General features: G+C 41.6%; 1 protein-coding gene across 6 annotated transcripts in view; it reads right to left on the bottom strand.

Moving 5' to 3' along the window:
• The window catches only part of nhsl1b (NHS-like 1b), a 100,547-nt gene that overhangs the window by 33,666 nt on the left and 42,603 nt on the right, over window positions 1-24,278 (bottom strand). For 2 of the 6 annotated variants that reach the window (XM_035910497.2, XM_035910501.2), the window contains exon 1: window positions 23,042-24,206. The exons of 3 other annotated variants lie outside the window; for them this stretch is intronic. In XM_035910497.2, coding sequence (XP_035766390.2) covers window positions 23,042-23,288 — 247 coding nt within the window. In that variant the 5' untranslated portion in view covers window positions 23,289-24,206. Of the gene's footprint in view, window positions 1-14,800; window positions 15,028-23,041; window positions 24,207-24,278 lie in introns of those variants that run through there. One more of the 6 variants, XM_006797074.3, reaches the window with a different exon arrangement.

The raw sequence follows: 24,278 nt of genomic DNA, 5'->3' as shown, positions 1-24,278 counted from the left end.
AGTTAACTGCTGTGCTATCAGAAAAAGATTGCACGTTATTGCCAGCATGACGCCATTCAGTCCCAAAGCGATCACAGACTGACTGTCTCATGGCAACATTTTGAAAGGTTTTAGTGATAGCGTTGACATGTTTGAAAATCTAATTTTGCAACAAAATTAAAAAATAAAGTGACATAATTTTATTTTATTTGACAAAACAGATATTGGGGACATGTGAGGGACATAATTGACTTTACCTGTAACTGTTTCTCTTCTTCACCTCTCAATCAGTATTAATTCCTCTGCCAGCATTTAAGTCCGGTTACACCACGCACAATACCAGGACCCTGAAACTGAAGCAGCTGACTAGATCCCAGCCAACATTAATTGCATTTTTCGCACCTCTGTCCCACCTACTTGACATGTCCAAATGTCTTCTGTAAAACTCAGTATTGTGGTATGACATCAGCAACAGTCTGCAAGCTAATCATTAAAAGCACACTACAAACACAAAATGTTCTTAGCTGACTAGAAGGTCTGAAGTCACACAACGCTTAGGTCAAAACCATAATTTTTGTGTTGTACATATGCATGTAATTTTTGCCACACAGTGGTGTAAGACTGCACTAACCCAGGGAGGGTTATACGTGCATTAGAATAAGCTCAGAGTTCACTGACTGACGTGTGTCAAAACACTTGTACACACCGAGAAGCTGCGATTGGTGGTTTCATGTGACTTATCGATCATATATGGGCATGAATTATGCAGGAGTTTATATGTGAGCGCACATGCGTGCATTAAGCCTGTGTTCCTCCACTGATAATCCTATGCTGAGACCTAGTCTGGGAAAAAGCACAACCCCAAATCCATTTAACCCCTCCTTTCCTCCATCTCTCCCCGTCCCTCCCCCTTCTGTCCCATCTGAGCAATAATGGAAAGAGGGATGGGGCCTTTAATAGAAAGAGCAGACCTCTCTTGCAGGGAGTGCGCCCTCCTAATGGCCCACAAGGGAAACTAGTGTAGCTCCCTGATCAAATAATCCCAAAATTTAAAACCGCTATTATTCCAAATTAGATTCCTTGTGACACCTCATGTGTCTCTTTTTGTTGTAGATAAACACATGCACAGTTGCTAATAGGCAGATAATTGAATCCAAAGTCTTTCAGGCAATTGCAATAAAACCTTCAAATATTTTAATTTAGTCTCATAAATTAACAATTATATTGGGTATAAGTGACGCTGTGCAGATGAGCGACTAGGAAAACGAGGAAATCGCTGTAAATGCTGCCTGTTTTATCTTTAGTGCAGCTGTGTTATCATGCCACCTTGTGGTGAATGAAAGCAGCAACTGCACGCTTCTCTGGAAAAGTAACCACAATAGAGGAATTTAACTTCTGCTACAAACAAACAACATTAACGCCAAAAGCTCCCCTGTATTTTCACAAACAAGGAAAATAGCTGTAGCTTCCCGTTCCCTACATTCTTCTCTCTTTTTTTGTCTCAACTCTAATCCTTCTATGCATGAGGCATGGAGCGAAAAAAAACCCTGAAAAGGAGACGTTGCCATGGTGAGGACAACTCATTAACAAGACAGATTTAAAGAGGCTCTTAAAAATCACTTTCTCTCTTCCCTCTCCTTTTATAATCAGTCTCTTTGGGGGGACATGAGCTTTTCAGAGGCTCGGCTTTGCTCTCAGAGGCTTAATTGAACCTCCAGCTGACTGGGACACAAATAAGGTCTGGTGCTGTGGAGAAGGTAGGAAGAAGGAAGATTGGAGTTGGGAGTGAACAGCGGGGAAGCGAGGGGTCCGTGAGGCTGGTTAGACTATTGTCACCAGATTTCTCTTTTGTTTTGCTCACTGGTATCTTTACATGAGGCGGAATTTTTCATTTAAATTGGTTTTTAAATGCAACAGCAAGCTGCAGGAAAATCTTACAGGTAACAACTAAAAATCTACGTCCCGCTTTGTGGTAGCAATATTAAAGTAACTAGTAACCAAATATGCCCTTTTTGTGGTTTACACAAGCTGCATTTTAAAAACAGAGTAGTCAGGAATGTAACTGCATGTACAGAAGGGGGAGCAGACTGGTCAGTAGGGCAAATGGGGCCAGAAACCTCGGATAGCCAGACTCGAATCAGCATGAGGTGGAAAAAAGCTCCTGCTAATAGCAGCTCTCATTAAAGAAATGAGCTGTGACCGAGGTCTGTACGGCCAAGCGGTGCTTAAACGCACTTATCCTGCACTACGGCTCAATTAGATTTTTCAATTACTAACAACAAGCCCGCTGTAGAACTGCACGAATAGAAAGACGAGTGCAAAAGCTGTTGCCGAAGCAAACGGCCCAGATTAAAGTCTTCAAATCGCATTTGTTTCTAAGACCTGCGGGCATTTTTAGAATGTTAAGAAAAACTTCTGCGTTCACTATCAAATTGAGTTTTAGCCGTTTTGTAAATAGATTCTTATTTGTTTGCCAGTGAGCATGTGTTTCGTTTTACCGCACGCACAAGCCCGACTGAAATGAACTTAAACTTATCACCATGAATAATCAAAGGCCTGCCAATGACTTACATAGACTGCCTCACTAGATTTATTAAAACCTGGAGAGAAACATATACACAAACAACTAAACTCTCATTCGTCTGTAAGGAGGATCGATATGGAGAGTGTGTCAGTGTATGATTAAACTCTGCAGAAGCAAAAAGGAGGAAAGAAGAAGAAGAGAGAGACAGAAAGACAAAGCAAAGTGCTAAAGATCTGCATGTATCATCTCAACAAGGGCAGGTGCAGAAGATGACACAACCACCAGGAGGCTCCATACGTCAACAGGGAAACAAGACACTTCTTGCTGTCTTGTCTTCTTCATTGAACCCACTACAGTAAGTGTAGGTTCACAGAATAAGGGAAGGAAGAAAAGCAAGAAGAAAGTCCTGAAAGTAAATTAAATTCCCTGTAAATGATTTTCTATTAAAGCTAACCAAGCCCTCTGCTGTGTCACAGCTCCCACAGTTTCTCTGCTTTGACACATTTAGTCAATGAAAGGATAAATGTCCCCACAGACCCCAGTGATTATCCAGCCAATATGCCCTGATGTAATAATCAAGCCATTAAGTAAAACTCAGTTGTTACACATATGGGGCTCTGAGGCCCACTTCCACCTGATCCCTCCTTCTCCATGACTCAGTCCTCCTCTCTTTCTCTCTCTTCTCCTGCATCGCTTTCAAGTCCTGCCGCACTATTAATCTCAGCCTTGACTGAGTGTGTGGAAGACCACAAAAGGCATGCTAGTTTACTACTGATCTCTAGTTTTGGCGATTTGCATGTGTGAGCTTTATTTGACAAATTATGATGTTCTGTAGCATAAAACCAACTCTCCTACACCTTGTGTTCGTCAAAAAAACAAACAAAAATAAAATGCAAACACATCCATTTTAAGTCCTTCATTTAAATTTTATGTTTATTTAAGTAGAGATGCACAAACTGTAATTTTTCTTTTCCCACTTTTCCTTCTAAGAGCTTAAACTGACAGCAAATCAGAATTTCTTCAAAGCAAAATATTGTTTTCATAATAAAAAAAAAATGAACTGCAATAAGTAAGCAGATTTTCTCTCACTTAAATGACTGAAAATGAGTTGCTATACACTCACCTTTACCTGACAGATTTTATAGTAAGTTTTCTCTTTTTCACTTGTCTTGTTCCCTCTAATTGCTGATTCTTTGCTAATACCGAGGCTGCTGGTTGGTGGTTGACTCGGAGCCCTTTGTTAGCCTCTTTAAAATGCCCATGTTCAGCTGCTAATTAGTTTGGTTGCTATGAAAATGTTTGTGGTGGTCCTCCTAACAACAGGTTACTGTGTCTATGAATACGTACGTCACATATGCATGAAACGGACCGACGTGTAATCGGACACACGTGAGGCTAAGAGGCCAGTCACCGGTTTAGACTGAGCGCGCTGGAAATCATCTGATTCTGGCCCCCGGCTGGTCAATGGTGCATCTTTATATTTAAGGTTTTTTTTATGTATATGTCAACAAATACATTAATAAATATGGAACATAATAATAATTAATGGAACATAATAAAGTAAAACACAGCTGTAATAATAATAAATGTCTTCTTGTGAGAGTTACAAGGCTGCTGTAAACTATATTGTGCTCCGAGCCATTTTCTATGTTTCCTCAGCGGTTGTGTGGTGAATAAAAGAAAGATTTTGGAGGGTAATTTGAGCAGACATAACCACCATGCTCTAGCAAATAAAGAACAGTGCTAATCCAAATACACTTAATTGAGACAGTAACATCTGGAGACCACCGCCAGTGTCAAATAAGCGTCAAATACAAAAGGATGAGTAAAAAGAACTGGGCAGGGAGGAGTCTCTGGATAAAGACGCAGACAAACCTCCACACAACTGAATTACCTCTCAATATATGTCAGTGATTGCTTCATGAGCCCTCGGTCACACATGATGGAAGAGCACCTGTTTAACCAGTCATTGGAAAACCATTACCTATTAGGCCTTTAACAAGCTGAGAGGTCTCCATCTGTTAGATACACTGCATTAACTTAAACCTACTTTATGCCATACTCGCATAAACATATCCAGGGATGTGAACAGGAAATGTGTGTGCTGGGATGCTCTAGCACTTATTCTCTAAGTGGGTAAATGGAAAAGAAAACATGCAGACACACAACCCTGTGCACAGACAGTAAACAGCATTAAAGACTTCATTAATGAAAGAGAGGAAAGTGGAGGTGAAGAAGATTGAGATAGACAGGGTTGCAAAGAAAAACAGAGCCTTAACCCATTTTTACAGTTGAATGACCCAAAGCAACCCCTGACCCTCAATTCCCAAAAGTGTGTGTGTGTGTGTGTGTGTGTGTGTGTGAGTGAGTGAGTGAGTGAGTGAGTGAGAGAAAAATCCCCCTCTTTTCTTTATCTCATTAGGCTGTGTGTGTCATGCTCTCTACTCCATTGTTCTGCTACCTCCTAACTGCTAGTGTGTGTGTCTGTGTGTGTGTGTCTGTGCTCAGGTTTTGAAATAGCCACTAAAAAAATACCACTTGTGTTTTGTCACAAAATACAAAAAAATCCCAGAATCAAACAAGACCACATTGGGGTGTTAGAGTAGAGTAGTGATTCCTACTCAAGAGTACAAGAAATCCAGTAGGTGCTTTTAAACCATCTTCTTTTAATAAGATTTATTATAAATCCCAATTCGTTTGTTATTCAAGTATATTTAGTTCATTTCATTACCCACAGGCCTGGAAAAAACTACCAGTAGGGTTAATACTGGATAGACTAAGTAGTGACCTAAAGGTATAAATTAAAAGTTTTAAGTGAGGTGCTAGAAGTACCTAACACTACAGGTTAACATTAGGGTCAGCAAAATAATGGTGTTAAACAGGTGATAGTGACACATAATTAATGGATAGGTGAAATCTGATGAGCTTTCCTCTACCCTTAATGATAGGTTTTTGACAACTCAGTGTATATCAATAAAGATGTGGTTTGACAACCATGTGAACAGTTTACTGTTTTTTCCACGGGTAGCTGTATAGGCAGAGACCACCACCATCAGGCAGTTTGTTCTACAAGCTGGCCTGAAACATGACAGAAGCTGCTTATTTTAGGGGAAAAAGCTTAAAGGGTTACTCTTAGCAGGCTTTCAAGGGGTCGAGAGTTAAAGAGAGATTAATGGTTGAAGCAGAAAGATAATAGTAATGAGCATTTAAAACACTTGAACATGTAGATTTTTAGAAATTGCAAGCTCAGAGTCGTCTTCACACCCAGGGGTTTTTGAGATTCAATTAAAGTTTAGGAACTACTTAGGTGCATTTTGAGTAGTTTTAGAAAAATAGAGGAGAATAATGACGAGAAGAGAAACACTCTTTTGCTTTTGTCTTTTAGTTCACTGATCACAGAGAGCAGTGAAGGTGGGGGGTGGGCTGTTTCTCATCTCAACTCCTTGATGTTTTGATTCAGATGTGTCTCCAAACTCACGGGTTTTATCTTCGTCTAAAAGATGGGAAATGCATGTGAATGTACCACATAAAGGAAGGCGAGGATAAAGAGCTGAGGCTGAACCCAACCCTCCAGTTCCCACTGCCAAAAAGATATTTAACCTAACTGATTCTCAGCAGAGCTTCCCCTATAAACGCAGTCAATCCATTTCATTTGGCCTTATTCAGTTACAAGCATGGTTTCCCTCAGGTGCTCTTCCCTCGGGAGCCATTGGCAGTTACTGGTCGATAGTTGAATCTGACTTCCCACCAAGGGATTATGGGGCATCCGGTTGAACACCTGCTCCACTTCTAAACTGATAAAAATTTAAAAATAAATAAAGGGAGGGTTGGAGGAGAAGCCTTATAAAACATATGCAGGGGGAAAAAATGCTGGAATCACCCTTTGATTGCCCATATACACAAAAAAACATCATATTTATAAAAAGAACTGGAGAATCAAGTGTTAACAAAGGAAACAATAAAAAAAAATATATTCCAGAACAACAACACAGCACACAGGGACAAAGACACAAACACACACACACAAAAGGCATATTAGCCAAGTTCCAATTTGTGAGTAAGAGGGTTATCCGTTCAGCCGTGCATAAACACAGACGGGCAGGCTGATTCAACCTACAGAGCCCGGACAATACTGTACCGACGGCAGCAACATCTTGAGCTGTCACGGCGTGTTAGTCAAAGCAGGCGTGAGGAAGGGCCACAGTCCTGTGGAAGCATATTGTTATGCACACATATTGGAATAAATGGTTTAGTTTTAGCTGTGAATACATAGAGAAAAACTTTAAAAGAGTAATTGGAAGACCAGTGGATGGACAGAAAGACTCAAAATGGGCCAATAAAAACAATAAAAGTTATCAAAGTTGGATTCTCAGGAAGTCTCTGCCTTGCCTACTTCCCTAATGGCCTCTTCTGTTTTATATTCATAGATCCATTAGATGCCACTGAGCTGCAGTTTAAGTCAGTCTTTTTATTATCTTTTAACACTCTTTCCTGCCGCCCTGATGGCTCCTTTATGTAGTGCTGAGGTGAAAGTGGGTCACCTTCATAACCCCGTCGGTTTCACTTCCATCACCCCCCTCATACTGTCAGCTCTCTTACATTTCCCTGAAGGCCTAGCCCATCACCTCCAGCTGCTAGCTATTATGTCTTGTTCCCAGGGGTGGCCACCCAGAGGAGCATCTTCAGTTATGTCTGTCCCAAATGACAGTGAAGCATAGTCTAGATGCAACCATGCACATGGGACCAAATGATCCATGCAAATATATGTGTGTGAATGAGTAAGTGCAGGCTCAAACTCATGCCCAAGGTTAGTAGGAAAGTCTTAAAGTATGCACACAAGCAATTAGAGATAACGCAAAGCATTTTACTTCCTGGAGGACCTGTCTCATACACGAAAGGTCAAAGGTCTTTTAGGTCACAAAAACACAACACACAGAGATGCACATGCAAAAACCAGATGGCACAGATCACTCAGATACAGCAGGATGGAAATACCCTAACAAGACGTGACAAAGCCTGGCTTTGTGGAAAAAGCTTGCATCTGCTGGGACCCTGGCACTGTTACATACAGTGTATCATTATCTCCTAAAAACACTTCAGGTGACTTAATCTCTGAAGCAGGAGCCTGTTCTGCAGCCAAGTCAAACACCACAATTATCACAGTAGCAAAACAGCATTGTAGTGCTAACAGCAACTACTACCTGGACACTGTAATCACAGTGGATTTCAATTTAAGACTCATATCATCTTGGAAATACACCCAAATATCTTATAGATAACTAAAAATATCTATTTAGTATTTGTTTAGAAACTACAAAATGAACAGCTTTCTAGTACAAACCAACAGTCATTTGTTGTTTTTGTTTTTTCTTCTCTCTAAAAAAACAAAACAAAACAAAAAAAAACTGCAGACTCTCTCTGTACCTTTGCCATCATGGGAGGGATGCTTTTTCCCTGGCGAGCCCTTAGCCACAGATCCAAGCAGCGGTTTTGGTGTCCAGAGCGAGTCCTGTTTCTGGTGGACTTTTGACACAGAGAGCAGACGTTTGTGCAGGCAGCCCTCTGGCCTGGCGGGCCTGGGGCTGGGGACGGCCGGATGCTGCAGGCTGTTCCCCATCTTGCTGACGGGCTGGAAGGAGCACAGAGTTCGTTTCTGGCCAGGGGAGTCCTCATAGCAGCCCCTGTGCAAGCAGTTGACCGCCGGCTCCGAGGAGAGGCAGTGCACGTATGTGATCATCCCCTGCTAAGACCTAAACCCCCCCACCACCTGCCCTCCCCTGCTCTATCCAGGACCCAAACCCCCCCCAACTACTCCTCCTTCGTCTTACACAACCCTCCTTCTCTGAAGCCTCCACTTGTAGTGTTGGGATGGACGGGTGAAGGGTGTATGTGTGTGTGTTTGTGGAGACGCCACCCCCCCTTCACTTCCAAACTCTCAATAGGCCCCCTCCTCTCTTTCTGGAAAGACAGGATGGACGTTTTTGCATCCCACAAGGGAGCCAGTGCTCCCTCTGTCTCCTCCTACTGTTTTTGTCTTTCCTCTCTTTCTCTCAGGGGATCCTATTGACTTACATTGATTTGCCTGACAAAGAAAGCTGCGCTCCGTGTTCGATTACAAGATTTATCTCCAAAACAAATATTTCACAGAAGCATTGCAGAATAAAACTATTGAAAAACATGACTGTTGGTTGGCTGTCTTGAAGAAATGCTGGCAACTTTTTTAAAAAACCCAATTCTGACCCTAAAATAAGACCACAATAACATTTCTAAATAATCCAAAGACGCAAAAACGAAGGTTTAGAAACTGAAAATGTCTGTGGTTAAAGCGTGTTTTCTTCTACAATATGTGTCCTTTGCAGAAACCCAGAAGCATCACCACAAATTGTGCAAAAAAATCCGCCAATTGTCAAGAAACTGGTTGAGGTCCAAAGACTAGAAAAAAATCAGTCCATCCAAAAGGGTATTCAGCCAAGCTTTCAGCATCGAAGAGCATCCTCCTTCTTTCTTCAATCTACAGGAGATAGAGCATCAGGACTGTCCAGTGGCGTCCACACGGTATGTCCTCTGGACTCCTCCTCCCTCCTCTTTCCTCGGCATTGCTGTTCTAATCTGTAAACCCAGATTATCCAGCCTCCAGGCCTCTGATTGTGACAGACACAAACCACAGATGGACACCAGGTTGCAGATAATAAAGTACATCACCTCAACTTCACAAATGTGTGGAAGTTCAGGAAGACCTGACGTGCTGGCGTGTCAGTAGGTTAAACTCGGATGACGCAAACTCAGATGTAAGACGCATGCATGTAGGCCACTTAAACTGCTGCCTCAGATTTAGCCCCACATGACTGCTGTTACTAAGCAGATATTCACCTGAAACCGTCATAAAGCATGCACACACGAGGAAGGCGACAACTGGTAAATGCAAAAGGATTTAAACTCAAGAGGAAGCTACAGATGACCACAGATTGGGGATTTTTAGATAGCGGTGAAAAACAGTTCACTGTAAAGACGGCAGCGACAAGATTAAAAGATAAAAAACAAAGAAACTGATCGCAGATTAATAAACACGGCGAGCCACTTGCCTGCCAGGTGAGGGTGTGTATAATCTTTAATCTGCTTGGCTGTGAGTGTGAGGTAGGTTAAAATTATTTGAGACGCTCAGATTAATAAACAGGAAGATGGAGTGACACTGAACTGAAGAGTGGGTAATAAACAAGTGTAACAAAAGTGAATGAGAGCTCAAACACAATCTGGGCTAGTAAACTGAATAAAAATGGGGTCAAATGGAAAAGAGTAAGGCAAATAAAAAGGGAGAAATTCATTGATAGCACCAAAGGTAAATGCCTCCCTCTGGTGGTGGCTTACACCTGTTCAGCACAACACATCTAAGCTATAATCATCAAAACCATTAAAACTTTTTTCCCAGAAAAAACTTACACAAAAAAACACACACAAAAAAAACCTAACTCTGTGGTTGAAGCCTCTCCCTCTGCGAGAACCTGCTGAATATATTTGTGGTTTGAGGACTTGAATCTCAGAAATTGGATTAGACACCTTTTACTATTTTCATGTTTTTAATAGATAACCTGAAAAATAACGTGCAGACTGATTCATGAGAGTTCTGTCAGTGCACAAATCTTATGCAACTTTGGTGGAACTGTAGCTGTGAGCCTGCCAAAGCCACAGCAGATAGCTAGAGGCTAAAACAGCCATTACTGATGGTTATCATTTCCAGTGCATGATGAGGCAGCCAACACGCAAGCTGATTACAAAAACCAAAACCACTGTGAACACACACACACACACACACACCATAATGAACAAACCACAGAATGCGTGCGCGCAGCCACAAAGCTGCTCGTATAAAACAGTTTGTAGACACACGTAGCCCAATGGGCAAGCCAAAAGAATCTGGCTGCACTTAAACTGCACTTAACGCCGTTGTTGCCCTGAATCCATACATGCATGGACACAGAGTGTGTCACCCGGCCCATTGAATGAACAACATCAGGGGGTGTGAAGTCATGCAGGCCAACACAAGCAACACAGTGAATGGGACCGTCATCACAACAGGGGATGTTTCAGTTGTGACAAAGAATCATTACAACCCTTTTACAAACAGGTACAGCACTTGTATGTGCGTGAGAAGAGATGTTTGCAAATATATGTGTGTAGTTGATGGCTGCGTATTGCCTGGCATGCATTGCGGTGAGTGTGTCACATTCCACTGATTATTAGCGTGTGTGTGTGTGCGCACCTAGTTAGTGAACAATGTAAAAGTCACACTGGAAGGGTTTGTGTGTAATAATAGATGCATTACACAAGCGTGTATGTACACTAACTTTTGCACATAGATTCTATGTGTGTGTTTGCAGCCTGGGGGGGGGTTGGACAAGAGGAAGGCTTTGGGAAGGGGACAATGGTAGCCATGGAGACGCAAAAGGTCTGAATGGAGTGAGAGGAGCACCTGCATGCTGAGTTAGTCTTCTGTCTGGGGAAGTCATCCACTTGCGGGTGAAGTTTGAAAAGACAATGACCGACTCCCTGCGGACAACAAAACACTTCCAGCATTGTCCCAAGAAAAAAAAAACAACTTCCCATTAACGCTCGCTAAGAAAGTTTTTTTGCATTACTATTGTCTCAAACTAGAAAAAAGACACAATAAGACCCCGTTACTGACCTGTTACTTTTTCCAAACCTCTAAACTTTGCCCCCAAAAAAGCTATTGTTTTGAAAACTCTTTTCAGAAGACAGAAAGCTCACTGGGTTCCTGGCAGATCCCATTCACAGGCCACTGGAACTTAACGCTCTATTGTTTACTTATCAAGCCCAAGATCTCTTCTGCTACGACTTGTTTACAGAGGTCAACATCCCATTGTGAAGTTCCTCTCAAACTCCCATGCTCATTTACATATTAAAATGATTGATTTACGACAAAGTCATGTATCGATCACTGACAAAACCTGCAATAACTAACCAAACTTCCAAAGCCATCTACCCACGAGGCCATTTATCTCCAAGCTATATCTGTTTTCTTTTTAACTAAAAAAATTCTAGCTAAAGTCTAGCAGGCAGCACGAGTGGTCTGACTACATTTTCTTAAAGTGTGACTCACTTAACAAACAACTAGACGTTGGTTTTAGACACAGATCCTTTTCTATCTACTTAGATTAAAATGCAGATGGGAACAAGCAGAAATATCTTCATGGTTACAACATGTTGTCATTTTTCACATTAGTTTAAGTGCTATGTCACCAAACTGGCTTTAAAAAAGGTAGGTGAGATATCCTAAAGTCTTTCACAAGCCATGTTTTAAAAGCCAACTAACCCTCAAGGAATACAGACAAACTGTTGCCTACATGTTAACACTTCTCTCCTGTCCGCCTCTTTTTCCCCTCCACCTGCCACACTGAGTGTGAGAACATCCATCAACACTCCTACCCAGAAGGCCAGGGGGCAGGTAGTGGGTCAGCCTCCGGTGAAGAGATCACAATGTCTCAATAAACACAGCACTGGTGGAGATGTTACTGGAGGACTGTCCTCTTACAAGTTCAAGCAAGTTCACAAGGTAGGCTGTTTAATGATTCTGGGAAATAAAGGTAGTGGACAAGAATCTCTTACTGAAAACACAAGTGCACATGATACCTTCATGTGTTTCAACATGAAAATAGTAACATAGAACTACAGTGCAGGAGCTTAAACAGGTCATTAATCTATTTTTCTGCTAGAGATCATTGTTTGCTGACATGTTTGTAGTTTTTAATGGTGATAATCTACAGTAAAGCGCTTGAATGCCTTTGACATGTGGGGCATGTGGGAAACCTGGAACTCAGTTCACACAGATTCTACACCAAAAAAAAAAATTAAAAAAAATTAAATGCCACCTTCTTCTCATCACCCATGCATGTGCTAACTCTTTACAAGGTTAAACCAACAGCTCAAAACCCAGACTGAAAAAAGACCACTTGCAAAATATGCTTTATTTTTGAGGCTGAAAAAAGTCCTCTGTGGAATTAAGAATAAAGTCATTGCAGTTTAAAAGCTGAATTTTCTGATGACTAACTTCAATGAAGTTTTGGTTAAAAGCTTGAAAGTATCTGAGTAACACTGCAGAGTCATACGGTCTATGATGATGGAATATTTGGTCATTAAATAAGCATCAGAATATGTCACAACTGCTGCCCATTATAAAAGAAAAACATATGAAGCATCTGTAATGAGTGAACTGCACTCAGTAGAGCAAAATAAACCCCAGAAAAGTCAGGATCAAAAAGTAGATATAGCCTGAGATGCCCACAACTGACCTTTCTCTGTGATTTCTGTGCTAATCAAGGCTTACATTCATCAACATGTAACTTTCTATATCCCCGACCACCGGAAGGCTGCAGGAAACTTCCAATTTAAGTGAGAATGACATTTCCAGCTCAAACTAATCCCCGCTCATGTCACATCTACTGACTGGGGTTCAAGTGCATAAATAACTTATGTAACATACCAAAATGCACACCAAATCACAGAGCCTAATTCTGGCCCTGCAAATGGCTTGCACTTCAACACAAAGGTTTACTGCAGGGGTGGTGATTCACCCTGGCCACACAGCACAGCTGGCTGTGGAAGAACATGGGCTGAAATATGTCACATCTGTCTCAGAGCTGGCAACCTCGACTGAGCGAGGGGGGGTTAATATCATAACATTAGTGGACATTCTGTAACTGGCAGCCAATGTAGAGTAATCTACTGGTCGGATCATGGTATTTAATGTAATACTGAGTATTTGGGTCAGTTTGTCATCACTTGTGAAGCTAGAAACCCAAACTGGGAATCGTGCTTGTAGCTGATTAAAGTGAAGCAGCATCTACATGTCAATAACCTGATCCTGGCGTGACAACTTTTAAACACTCAGCAATCTGAACATTAAATATTAATCCTCCTCTTGCTGTACGGTTAGTTAGTTACTGCTGACCACAGAAAAACATGAAAAAAACCAAACAAACAAAAACTGCCAATCTCGTGTATAAAAAATGGCTTCATCTAAAAAAGAAAAAAAAATTGAATTCCTTCTCCTGCTCAACTCCCACAACATCTGTTTCTCTCCATTTTCCAAGCCGGACTCAAATCTCACAGTGTAACTGACAACATAAATTACTGCATACAGCTGATGAACTGGGAGACTGCCACGTATAGTTGATGTGTTCACTTTATATTACCTCATTTCTGGAAGCCATTAATCTGCAGGCTACAGAAAGAGAACAAACAACCCTGGTTTAACAAGACAGATAATTTCCTCATTTCTGAAATAACAGCAGATTGGATCATTTACCAAGAAAAAACTAAGGGTTTCTTTTTTTTTAAATATATATTTAACATCTTAACTTTCTTGCTTTTGACTGGGTATCGTTTGGCACTGCAACCCAAAACTAGGTCAAATGAGACAATAAAATGTTATTCTTCATAATAAAACAGCTCATGTGTTGTCAACATTAGCTGTAACCATGACAGGTGAAATCACCACCATGATGTTCTGATATGACTCAAGCAGCAGGACTAAAAGTTACGGAAGGACGGGAGCGGGCAGGGAAGCGGGTTTTCCCTCTTTATCAGCAGCATTGTGTTGTCTCCCAAACAGCATTATGTGTCTATTCTTTGTAGCATAGTTTCCATGACTGTTTAATGACAGAAAATGATGTCAAATGCGGTAAAAGACGAGCGAGTTTCGCCTTTATCTCATTTCAGCTTGTCAGCGAAGTAATAGCCAACACATGGCCCCCCACTCTGCAGGACAGCAGACCAGCAACTGCTGCTCTGCCAGCTGTTACTGTGAACAACGTGCACACTGAATGCACACCGATACGTACGGGTGTAAGCAGCTCTACACATCGCTCATCGCCCCTGAAACCCACACCAAAGTTACGAGAATGCAAACAGGATCACAGCCAGCAGCGTGCAGAGACACTCTGCGTAGTCGAGAATAATACGAGTAAAATGAAAGGGAGGGGACTCAAACCGCAGTCAGGAATTAAAGTATGCTTGAATTCAAAGACCCTTAATTAATCAGAGACGGAATGAAAGAACAAAGGAAGAGATGATTAAAGTGGAACAGGAGTGTTTCCTTCACTGAAGAAAAAAAAGACACAAGGAAGGATATTGTGCAGAGGAGGCTGCTGCGGGAGAGATTACTTTCCAAACAGGGGAGGGATGGAGTTTAACTTTTCTTTGTCTCACAAAAGTCCCGGGGAAAACTCCACACTCACACCGAGTCAGTGCCAGAGCTTTCCTGCAATGAGCGGCTACACTCACCTTTCAGACAGAACATGGTTCTTCACTTATTTCCCCCAAACAAAACTGCAGTTTCCTCCTTTTTTCTTGCGGCTCACCATTTCCTCATAACCATCCTGCTTGTCCTCCTTTTCTCGTCCTCTCTCCCGGTTTCTCCACACCGCTCGCTCAAGCCGATCAAACGCAGACACACTGATCCTGACACATACACTCCACTCTCCATCTCCCTCCCCTTCTTTCCCCTCTCACACATACATGCACACGCTCCGAGTGGCAGCTAGCCAACTTCTACACTGCAGGAAACTGCCTTGCGACCCCCCCTCACTTTGCTTCCCCTCCCTCTCTCCCTACATCCCTGGATATCTCTCTACCACTCTGACACCCCCCTACCCTCAACCCCACCCCTTCTCCCCGCCCATCAGAGCGAGAAGCTCAGCCTCGATCTAAAACTCTTAAATCCACTGTCACCCACAAGCCCCCTGATTGGTCACCTTCACAGATACCCAAGTACACACATATATGTATACATATGTGGCATTTAGTCAAATACATGGTTTTAAGGAATACATTTGTTGCTTGGGAGGGGGCAAAAATAAAAACAATAATATATACACACACACACAAATATGCACAGTGTGAAGCTTTTACTGGATAATGATGGCAGAGAATCTGGGCAGTCAGCAGTTCAGAGTGAGACAGGGGGCCCCGGCTTGAGGCCGATCCATTGTGCGCTGATCAAATATAATCGCTTTAATCCCCACAATTCAACTGCTTGTTATCAGACGCAGTTACACGCGTGGTGCATCACAAACTCTCCAGGCAGGCCGATCCCAATCGCCCTCAGCGTCGTGCCAGTCACAGACAGAAATACAGGCTCACTTACACGGTTTTGGAAATACACATGAAAATACATCTGGTTTATGGGTGTTAAACTGATGTTTTTTTACCACCTTGTTCAGATGTGCAGCGAGAGTAGCTTATGGATCTGATTCTGGGCCATTCCTCTATGACTTAAAGTGCTTTGTAAAGCTAACATGAGGTACGCTTTTCACAAAAGGAAGATTAGTTTTAGGTTTGCTGAAATGATACTAATCAAAGACTTTGACTGTGCTTTCAAATCTAAAAAAAAAAGAGGAGAAAATCATACTCTCTACAAACCCATTAAATCAATATATGCAGCTAGACAACACAGTGCACATTGACAAGAGTAAATTAAAGAGTCAACATAAAGTTTGGCTTAGTCCAGACTGGATAGCAGAATGCAAAATGGCATTGATAACCAATGATGCGCTGTAATGGCTTTCTCTTCCTCTGCAAAAACACATTTGGTGTGGCAGCCTTTGATCTTAAGTGATCTGTGGTAAGTTATGTAAAACCCAGAACCCTTAGCATTCATTTATATTCCAAAGCCCACACGTACAGTACATAACAATGTGTGATTGCTGAATCCTGTTTGCTATGAATCTGCCCAGGGCTACTGGTGACTACTGAACTTTATCAGAAGAGGAATATAGCCGACCAAAACAGAATGGCGCTGTGTTAGCTGATCCAAGAGGCAAAACCTGTAATTCAGGAGGTGATCTACCAACCCTCATCTATAGTTAGGGTTATTGTTAGACTTGGGAAGAGTGATAGCTTGGAACACAGACCCTGGTACTTTATACTTTAAAAAAACAGTTAGGTTGGTTCAGGCAACTAAAGACCCAGAACTCAATAAAGACATTATTTATCTGTCTGTTAAATGTAAGAAGATAGATGGATGGATGGATGGATGGATGGATGGATGGATACTTTAACTGTTAGCTTTTCATTTTACATCAAGAGAAAATACCCAAGTAAACAACCTAGAATTGGTGCACTGTAAGCTGATGCAGTTTTGAATAATATAACCGTGATATTGTATAGGTGTGTGCTCACTTCTGTTGTATACTGTATAAACAGATGTTTAGCAGACACAAAACAGACAAAGGCTTACTTCGTGTCTTTAAGATGTTATGGTTCCACTACATAATTACAGCAACGGTGATTAACCTTGCATATAATTAATGCTGATATTTATAACTATTCCCTACTTACTTGGCAGAGTGTACGCTCTGTGCAGATGTTCCAAAAGAGGATTCAAGTGGCACAATCATAATAAAACTATGACGCCCAAGCGTGATTGTTGCTTGCAGGCTATAACACATCTGTCTCGACCAGATGTGGCCAATTAGAGGCTGACTAGTGTGCAAATGTGTAAGTGTGACCTCGTGTGACGTGGAGCCTCAAGGAAAGCATGATTGACTGAAATGAGAAAGCCACAAAAACGCAGCCTTGGAAGAAAAATGCGCTGTTCAAAATACGCACAAATGCTTGAATAAACCCATCTAACCAAACAGTAAAATCTCACTTCATCAAACCTTCACCTTAATTGGCCAGAATGGCTTTAACTTTAACCTTCTCCTATAAAACCTTTGGCTTACAAGCAGCATTTTGAGGCCTGCGTAATCACCGCTCTCGCAAAGCTGAAACTGTCAAAGCAGAGAGGTGGATTTCCTTCGCTTTTACACACAAACACAGTCTTGTTAAGATTAGTTTCAGAAGTCAGTGCGAGCCAATGGTCGGTACAGCAAAATTTTACAGCGTTCTTGTTTAAATGATTTACAAAAAAAGGAATAAACTTAATTCCAAATATTTACTCAGTCTTCTTTTCTCACGTTTATGAATTATATATTTACTATTGCAATTTCGAAAATTCAGCCCATAACATGTTCTAATTGAATCGTTTCATTAAAGATTATCTTCTTCAAGTATATTTCTGCACATGGACTACATGGCAGCACACAGTGACAACCTCCTTCTGTGGCTGTAGGATGCAAACAGTACATGCAGGGAGATTTCAGCTTCTACAATGCAGACTGTCTTCAGATTAAACACCGTTTTAGGACTTGAATCACGTCAAAGGGCCCGTATCAGAAACACAGACAGCATCTTATCTAAGTGTCCAGGACATCCTCTGTCACATCCACTGCTGTGCAAGTATGCCATGTTTTAACTGCGGCGCACTTTGCATTAGAGATAAGACTAAATAGCAAAGGCAGATAAAAATTAAGCAACTAAGCTTGTTTGTATTTATATATTTAGACACGCGACGAGAAGGAATCTGAAAAAAATCTGACTCTGTCATTTTAAAAAAAAAAGAAGAAGAAGAAGAAGAAGCGATTAGTAGCAAAAACACAAAAATAAAAAATAAATAAAATAAAAGAGAACACATGTAAGGATAAACATGAACATATTGGCTCTAAAATGACGGAAAAAGATTATTTCTGTTCGTATTATGTCATTATAACTCACGCATCTGTCGTGAAGCAGTCTTTTTTTTTTTTTACCTCGCCACTGTGTTGGGACAATATCAGTTCATCCTATCAAACTAACCCCCGAGACCTCTATCCCCTCACAAGCTGCTAAAACCATGTTCAGCAACGTAATCACTTGTTTTTCCTCTACTTGCCCTTTTTTCACCAGTGAATCAGGCCTTTTGTGGATTAGAGCCCACAACACAGAGGTAATAGGATACATACAATGTGATTCAAAAAAAAAAAAAAAAAAAAATCAGAGATTAATGGATTGGTCGGGGGGGGGGGGGACTTAATTTGAGCTAAAGCTGAACTCTTGTGTGTACCGGGATTAGGAGCATTTCAGCACACAATAAGACTGATCTGGGGTCAGCTGGCAAAGAGATACAAAGGAGGATCAAAGAGGAAGAAAAAATTCGGACTTACCTGTGGATCATCACCGACAGCAGCACATAGGAGAAAAGAGAAAATGATTAGAAGCAGTTTATAAGTGTATAACACTTGTTATAGATATGCTTTTTTTTAATGAATGCTTCACGTGTTTCTATGTACAGCACTGGTGTGTTTACAAGCCCTGGGCTGTGGGCCACATCACCAGATTTCTGTGTCTGTCTTTTAATGAGGCCTTCCTGGTTTATACATCCATCTCCTCTCCCTACAGCAAATTATCATCTGCTAATCTGGATTTACACAACGACTACACGGTAATGATGAGTGTGTTCCTGTGTGTGCCTGTATAAAACCCTCCAAAAAAAAGACAGTTATGCAAGAGTTTGGTCTGTGAAGCCTCTCAAAAATTTCACCAAGCATCCCACAAAGAGAAATGTGTCCTCAAAGACCCTTTTCTTAAAGCCTGCTTTAATAAACACATCTTCAATAATGTGGAACCTAATTCTGGTTCTGCCACAGCTGTGGCGTGCCAAGGTATGGTTAATATTTAGGTCACTGTGCTCCTGCCCCAAATATGTGACACAGTGACACACTGTAGATACCAAAAACTACATCACACGTAAAACTCTGCTGAAGACTAATCCCCAAATCTCCAAACTTCCATGTTAACACGGTGCAGGCACACTTGCCAAAGGAAAACATCTGGATAAACAAGAAGACATTAAGTGCACCTTCATCTGGTGGCTTGATGATCTATAAATAACAACCAATAAGGAGTACAGTTAACAACTGAGACCTAGATTCCACTGTCTGATGGGGTCCCACCAGCTGCAGGTTGGTTCCTTATTCAAAATGTTGCCTTTTATGCTTTTCTATGACAGTAAATTAAATATCTAAATTTTGCGATGCTTCTATGACACGGGTGCTTCCAACTGCCCCTTATCAAAAAGGGAAAAAACAACAAAAAACAAGTAGTGGTAAAACAGCTCACAGCTCACACACAGAAGAATAGGGAAGCTCCTGGAAAACATTTAACTATCCCTTTATAAAGTTTAATTGGCATTGTGATATTTTGTGATGTTTTGGAGATCAGGGGTCGGACTGATTTTGCAGTTGCTCCAAATCCACAGTTTCGTTTTTGCAAGATGGTTTGTTGGAACTTAAAATGACACTGTCTGGTACTGAGCTATTAAATCAAACAATGACATGAAAAAAACTGTTAGATAATAAATACAGCAGTCGGTATGCAGCCTAGAATTGCCGTTGGATCCTTACTGGATCCTTCAGCACAGGTCAGGTGCCAGCTACAGGAGGAAATTTATTTAATGAACTGATTGTTTTTGTTTAACTTTCATTCCCTTAGAATTCTTGGTAATGATATATTTATTTACATTTGTTTAAATTAATTTGACATACAAAAGAACTGGGACCCTATCACCTGTATTTCAATTCCTAAAACAGGAAGAAATAGCCGTTACAAAATATAGCTATATGTTACACTTGCTCAAAGTTTTTTTAAGAATCTTATTAAAGTTAATAAATGTCAAATTGAGCCACACCAGGAGCACTTTTGCCATTTTCTGCCTTGTTTTTGTTTTGTTTTGTTTTTTTTAACTGAAACCTGCAGGTTTTTGGTAACATGCTTTTTGGGCCACATTTCCTCTCATTTAGTGGGAGTGTTGGAGGTTTTAACCAATCAGCAGCGATCTGTATATAACCCATAACTATAAAGGCAATGCAGACAATGAATCGGCTGGGTGTCTGACGAGTCACCATTTCCGTCTGGGAAAAAAAAAGAAATATATATATATATATCAAACCAATAAATAAAACAACTTTTACAACGTTTTGTCGGGGCTGCAACTGGCCCAGGAAGCACTCACTCACTCACACACCCGTTACCTCAACAACCGAGGCAAACACCCAACCAGCCGAGCTGGAGGCTACATCAAAATTGTAGGTTTTGCATCCCCAGGCACTCATTTTCGGGCTATATTTACACAGAGGCACAGTGCGTGGCTGCCCATATGCCTTGTAATGGGTCTTGGCAGGCGTGTGGAAGCAAGATCCAGATGTTAAAAATACTTAAGGTTCAAACTGGAGACTTATTCCCGAGACATTTCCTCTGTGTGCAGCGTGCATCTGTACACTACGTATATATGTGTGTGTGTGTGTGTGTGTGTGTGTGTGTGTGTGTGTGTGTGTGTGTGTGTGTGTGTGTGTGTGTGTGTGTGTGTGTGTGTGTGTGTTATATTGACCTGTCTATGACACTCTCTCTGGCCTGGAATTAGCTATAAAAAGATACAGTCTGTCTACAACTGAGAGAAAGAGAGAAACACTGAAATAAAGAGGCTGTAAAAAGAAACAGCAGGAGAAAGAGCATTAGCTTGTGAAAAACAAAAGTCTAATGCAATAAGTCTGATCGGTTCCTGTCTTGTTATTGTTTAAAATCACTTATTCACACTTGAATGTATCATCTCCATCTCCAAGCTTTGTAGTTGGAAAATATATCCCTTGGTAAATAAATTAGTCCCCCTTATTTTTCTGAATATTTAATGGGAAAATGATTTGTTTCTTTAAAATGTGAGTGAAATTTTTAGATTAAAGATTTTGTAATTATTCCAAGAAAGGACTGAAAGAGATCTGTGAAGAAATCATGGCAGCAAAGAGCTTTCCTGTCGCCAGCGTGAGGGGCAACCACGGATGAGATAGGCAGACAGCAAATAAGGTAGGATGATCTTCTTACGTAAGACAGATCAAACAGTGGAATCACATGCGGTGTAGTACATTCAGATAAAGATCTGGCTTGAATACAAAGACATTTTCTGCCACTGAACCACATGCGGGCAATAAAAGGGCGCGTGCTTGGTTTGCAGATATAAAATCCATAAAGGTTTAGGCTGCACCACAGCGCTGCAATGCTTATCTCTAGAGTTAAAGGACACAAATAATATTATATGTAATCTCAAGTTCAAGATTATAACCAGAAAAAAACTATCCTTCAGTTAAAACTAAAAACAAAACACTACATACCAATATAGTTACCATATAAACTTTGACCGGCTTCTGCTTTAACCTTTTAACTATGAGAAAAATGTCAGGACCTTCAGCTATGTGCGTCTCTGAGCTGTTTTAGGAAGGGGCAGGTTCAGAGGTGGTAGAGTGAGAAGGAAGGAAGGGCTGAAACATGCAAAAACTTGACAAGAGCAGCAACAAGCTCACTTTCCCGAAGCAACAAAATGTCATCATACACTGTCAGGTGACACTACTCCAGCCCTGACCACCAATAGGGACACAGATTCAAAATAAGTTCTTAGCATCGACAGCAGACTGAGGCTACATGTGGCGCCTATGCTGCTAAATCATTGTTATTGCTCCATGTAAGTCTCCATGCTATTGTGACAATCTTACCCCAGGAAGCTTTGCACCGATTTGTTGGACACATTAAGATAAAGAAAGTTCCGATTTGGAAGCAACTAGTCGTCATGTTGCTAAACTGCTTTAAAAATAAAACCAGGCCAGGCAGCGAGACAACACATGTAATTTGCCTATTCAAGCTGATAACAACTTGTTATGATACCGTTAGTGTAATAGCGAGGCAAACATGGGCAGATGCTGATCCTGAATGTCTGAAACGTAGGCTACAATATCTGCTTTTTATTTGGTTTGTATTTTTGTCCCACCTGCCTCACCAAAATCTTTGTGTCCAAGCATGTATAACCTATCTCGCTCCAAGGGTATCTAAAGTATTGGCAATAATTTTAATGTTAATGTACAGTGTGAGTGAAACTACCAATGGCAGCAAGTGTCAGAGTTAATGCGACTACCACTGGGTGTCTTTTTCCATTCTCAGGTAAAGGTTAGGCTACAGTTACAACCACTCTCCCCAAAGTCTAACTGACACCTCTGACCGAGTATGCACAGATGCATGTACCCCGGCACACAACTAATGAACCAATCAATAAATAATGAGAAACTGGAAACTCAATACCCCTAAAATACTGCCAGGTTTAAATTTCATTCTTACCTCAGACAGAAAGATGTCCAATATTAAAATTCTAAACTAAAGAGCTAAAAGAAACTATTATTTAGTTTCTTGGTCTCACTGATGAGCTATCCAGGTCTAGACAAACACAAACACGCCCTCTCCCTGGCACCAAATCCTACACTCACATTGGTACCAGCCTGTGACATCACCGCGCTGATGTATCGTTGCTGACTTATCACACAGGGACAAAGTGCCCTTTGACCAGCCACAAGTCCTGCTGACCACAAACACACACCTCCAACTTAGTCTCTAAGGGAACCAGGAAGTGTGAAGGTTGTGGAGATTGAGAATAGGGTGCCATAAGAAAGAGAATGAAAAAGTACTCGCTTTGCTTGTGCGTGTAAACACCGTCTCCCTAACCGAGCTCGAGAACAAAGAACCAGTCTAACACGCTCAAAGAGACGTAGCCAACACACATGGTTAAGTAGGTGTGTGTCCAGTATAAAAATAAAATAATCACTGCTTTTCTTTTTGTTTCCCCACTCTCACCTATTTTGTGTTGAGGCCGGTACACCCAGTTATCGTCGTCCTCACCCTCGTCTCCGTCTGAGGTGTGAAGGTGACTGTGAGACTGAGAGTACGGGTGGCGGCTGTGAACCACGTTGAGCTCGTTTTGGCTCTGGAAGACGCGTCTGCTCTGGCGGGAGAGGTTGGACACGTTGAGCCAGCTGAGAGCCCGGGAAAGGCCCGCCGGTTTCTCCTTTTGGAATGATGCGGATCTCCTGTCTCCTCTCATTGTCCCTCAGAGAGGTCTTCTTTAAAACTGAGCAAAAAATAAATAAATCCCCAGCCGTAAATCCTTAGGTCGGTGGGTTGTCCAGATATTCACACTTACTAAACTGTTTCAGACTCTTCAGATTCAACAATAAGCACTGAATTAGTTCCAGCAGGACATTCAGCCATATCCCGCTTTGCTTTCCATTTGCTTAGCGCACTTCCACATCATGACTCTGACCCACACAGCCTCCTCCTTCACTTCATCTCTCTGCCGCAAAAACTTAAATCATCTTCTCCTTTCTTGTCCTCCTTTGTGCCTTAAAACTCCAGGCGTGATTCCCAAACCCAAAGGGGTAATTAAGCAATCCAGCAATCAGGAAAATCACCGCCCTTCTGCGGCGCACACTTCTCTGTGCACAGTCCCCTTTTTCTGTTATGTTCCTCAGTAGTGCATGACAGGGTGGAGAGAGGTTTCCAAATTACCCTACGATTCTTTTCAGTCTCAGCAAATCAGCGGTTGTTGTTTACGACCATGTGTGCCCCTGAGTGTTGTTATCTCCAGTTGTTAGCACGCGTCAGCTGAGTCGCACCATCTTAGAGCCAGGGCCTGACCAAGGGGTTAAGAGGTTCTCGGGTTTGTTGCCGTCCTGATGAAGTTACTTGCATGCTCACGCGCTGGCATAGGCACACTCACATGTGATACTCCCTTTGCTGGGTGTGCAGCAGAAATGAGGATGCCTGTCGAGTTTTTCCAGAGAATTTACAACCAACTTCTTGCGAATCCTCATTTGTTTTCCTCTCAGTCCTGTTTTGATCCCTTTTCCGCAAATATTACCGTCACTAGTGGTTGAGGAAAAGGCGTGCTAAGCAAAGGCTGTGATAAAAGGTCCCAGTGTTGACAAAGCTCTGGCTCTCCAATCAGCTGATCTACACCAGTGATAAAGCAAGAATTGGGAAGGCAAGCCCACACCTGCTTATCGTACCCAGGTGAGTTAAAAAGAAAGGGTAT

Source organism: Neolamprologus brichardi, chromosome 15 (assembly GCF_056152115.1).
Source record: "Neolamprologus brichardi isolate AB-2024 chromosome 15, ASM5615211v1, whole genome shotgun sequence".
NCBI classification, from domain to species: Eukaryota; Metazoa; Chordata; class Actinopteri; order Cichliformes; family Cichlidae; genus Neolamprologus; species Neolamprologus brichardi.
Note: the sequence above shows the minus strand (reverse complement) of the source record. Positions and strands in the feature narration are given on the sequence as shown.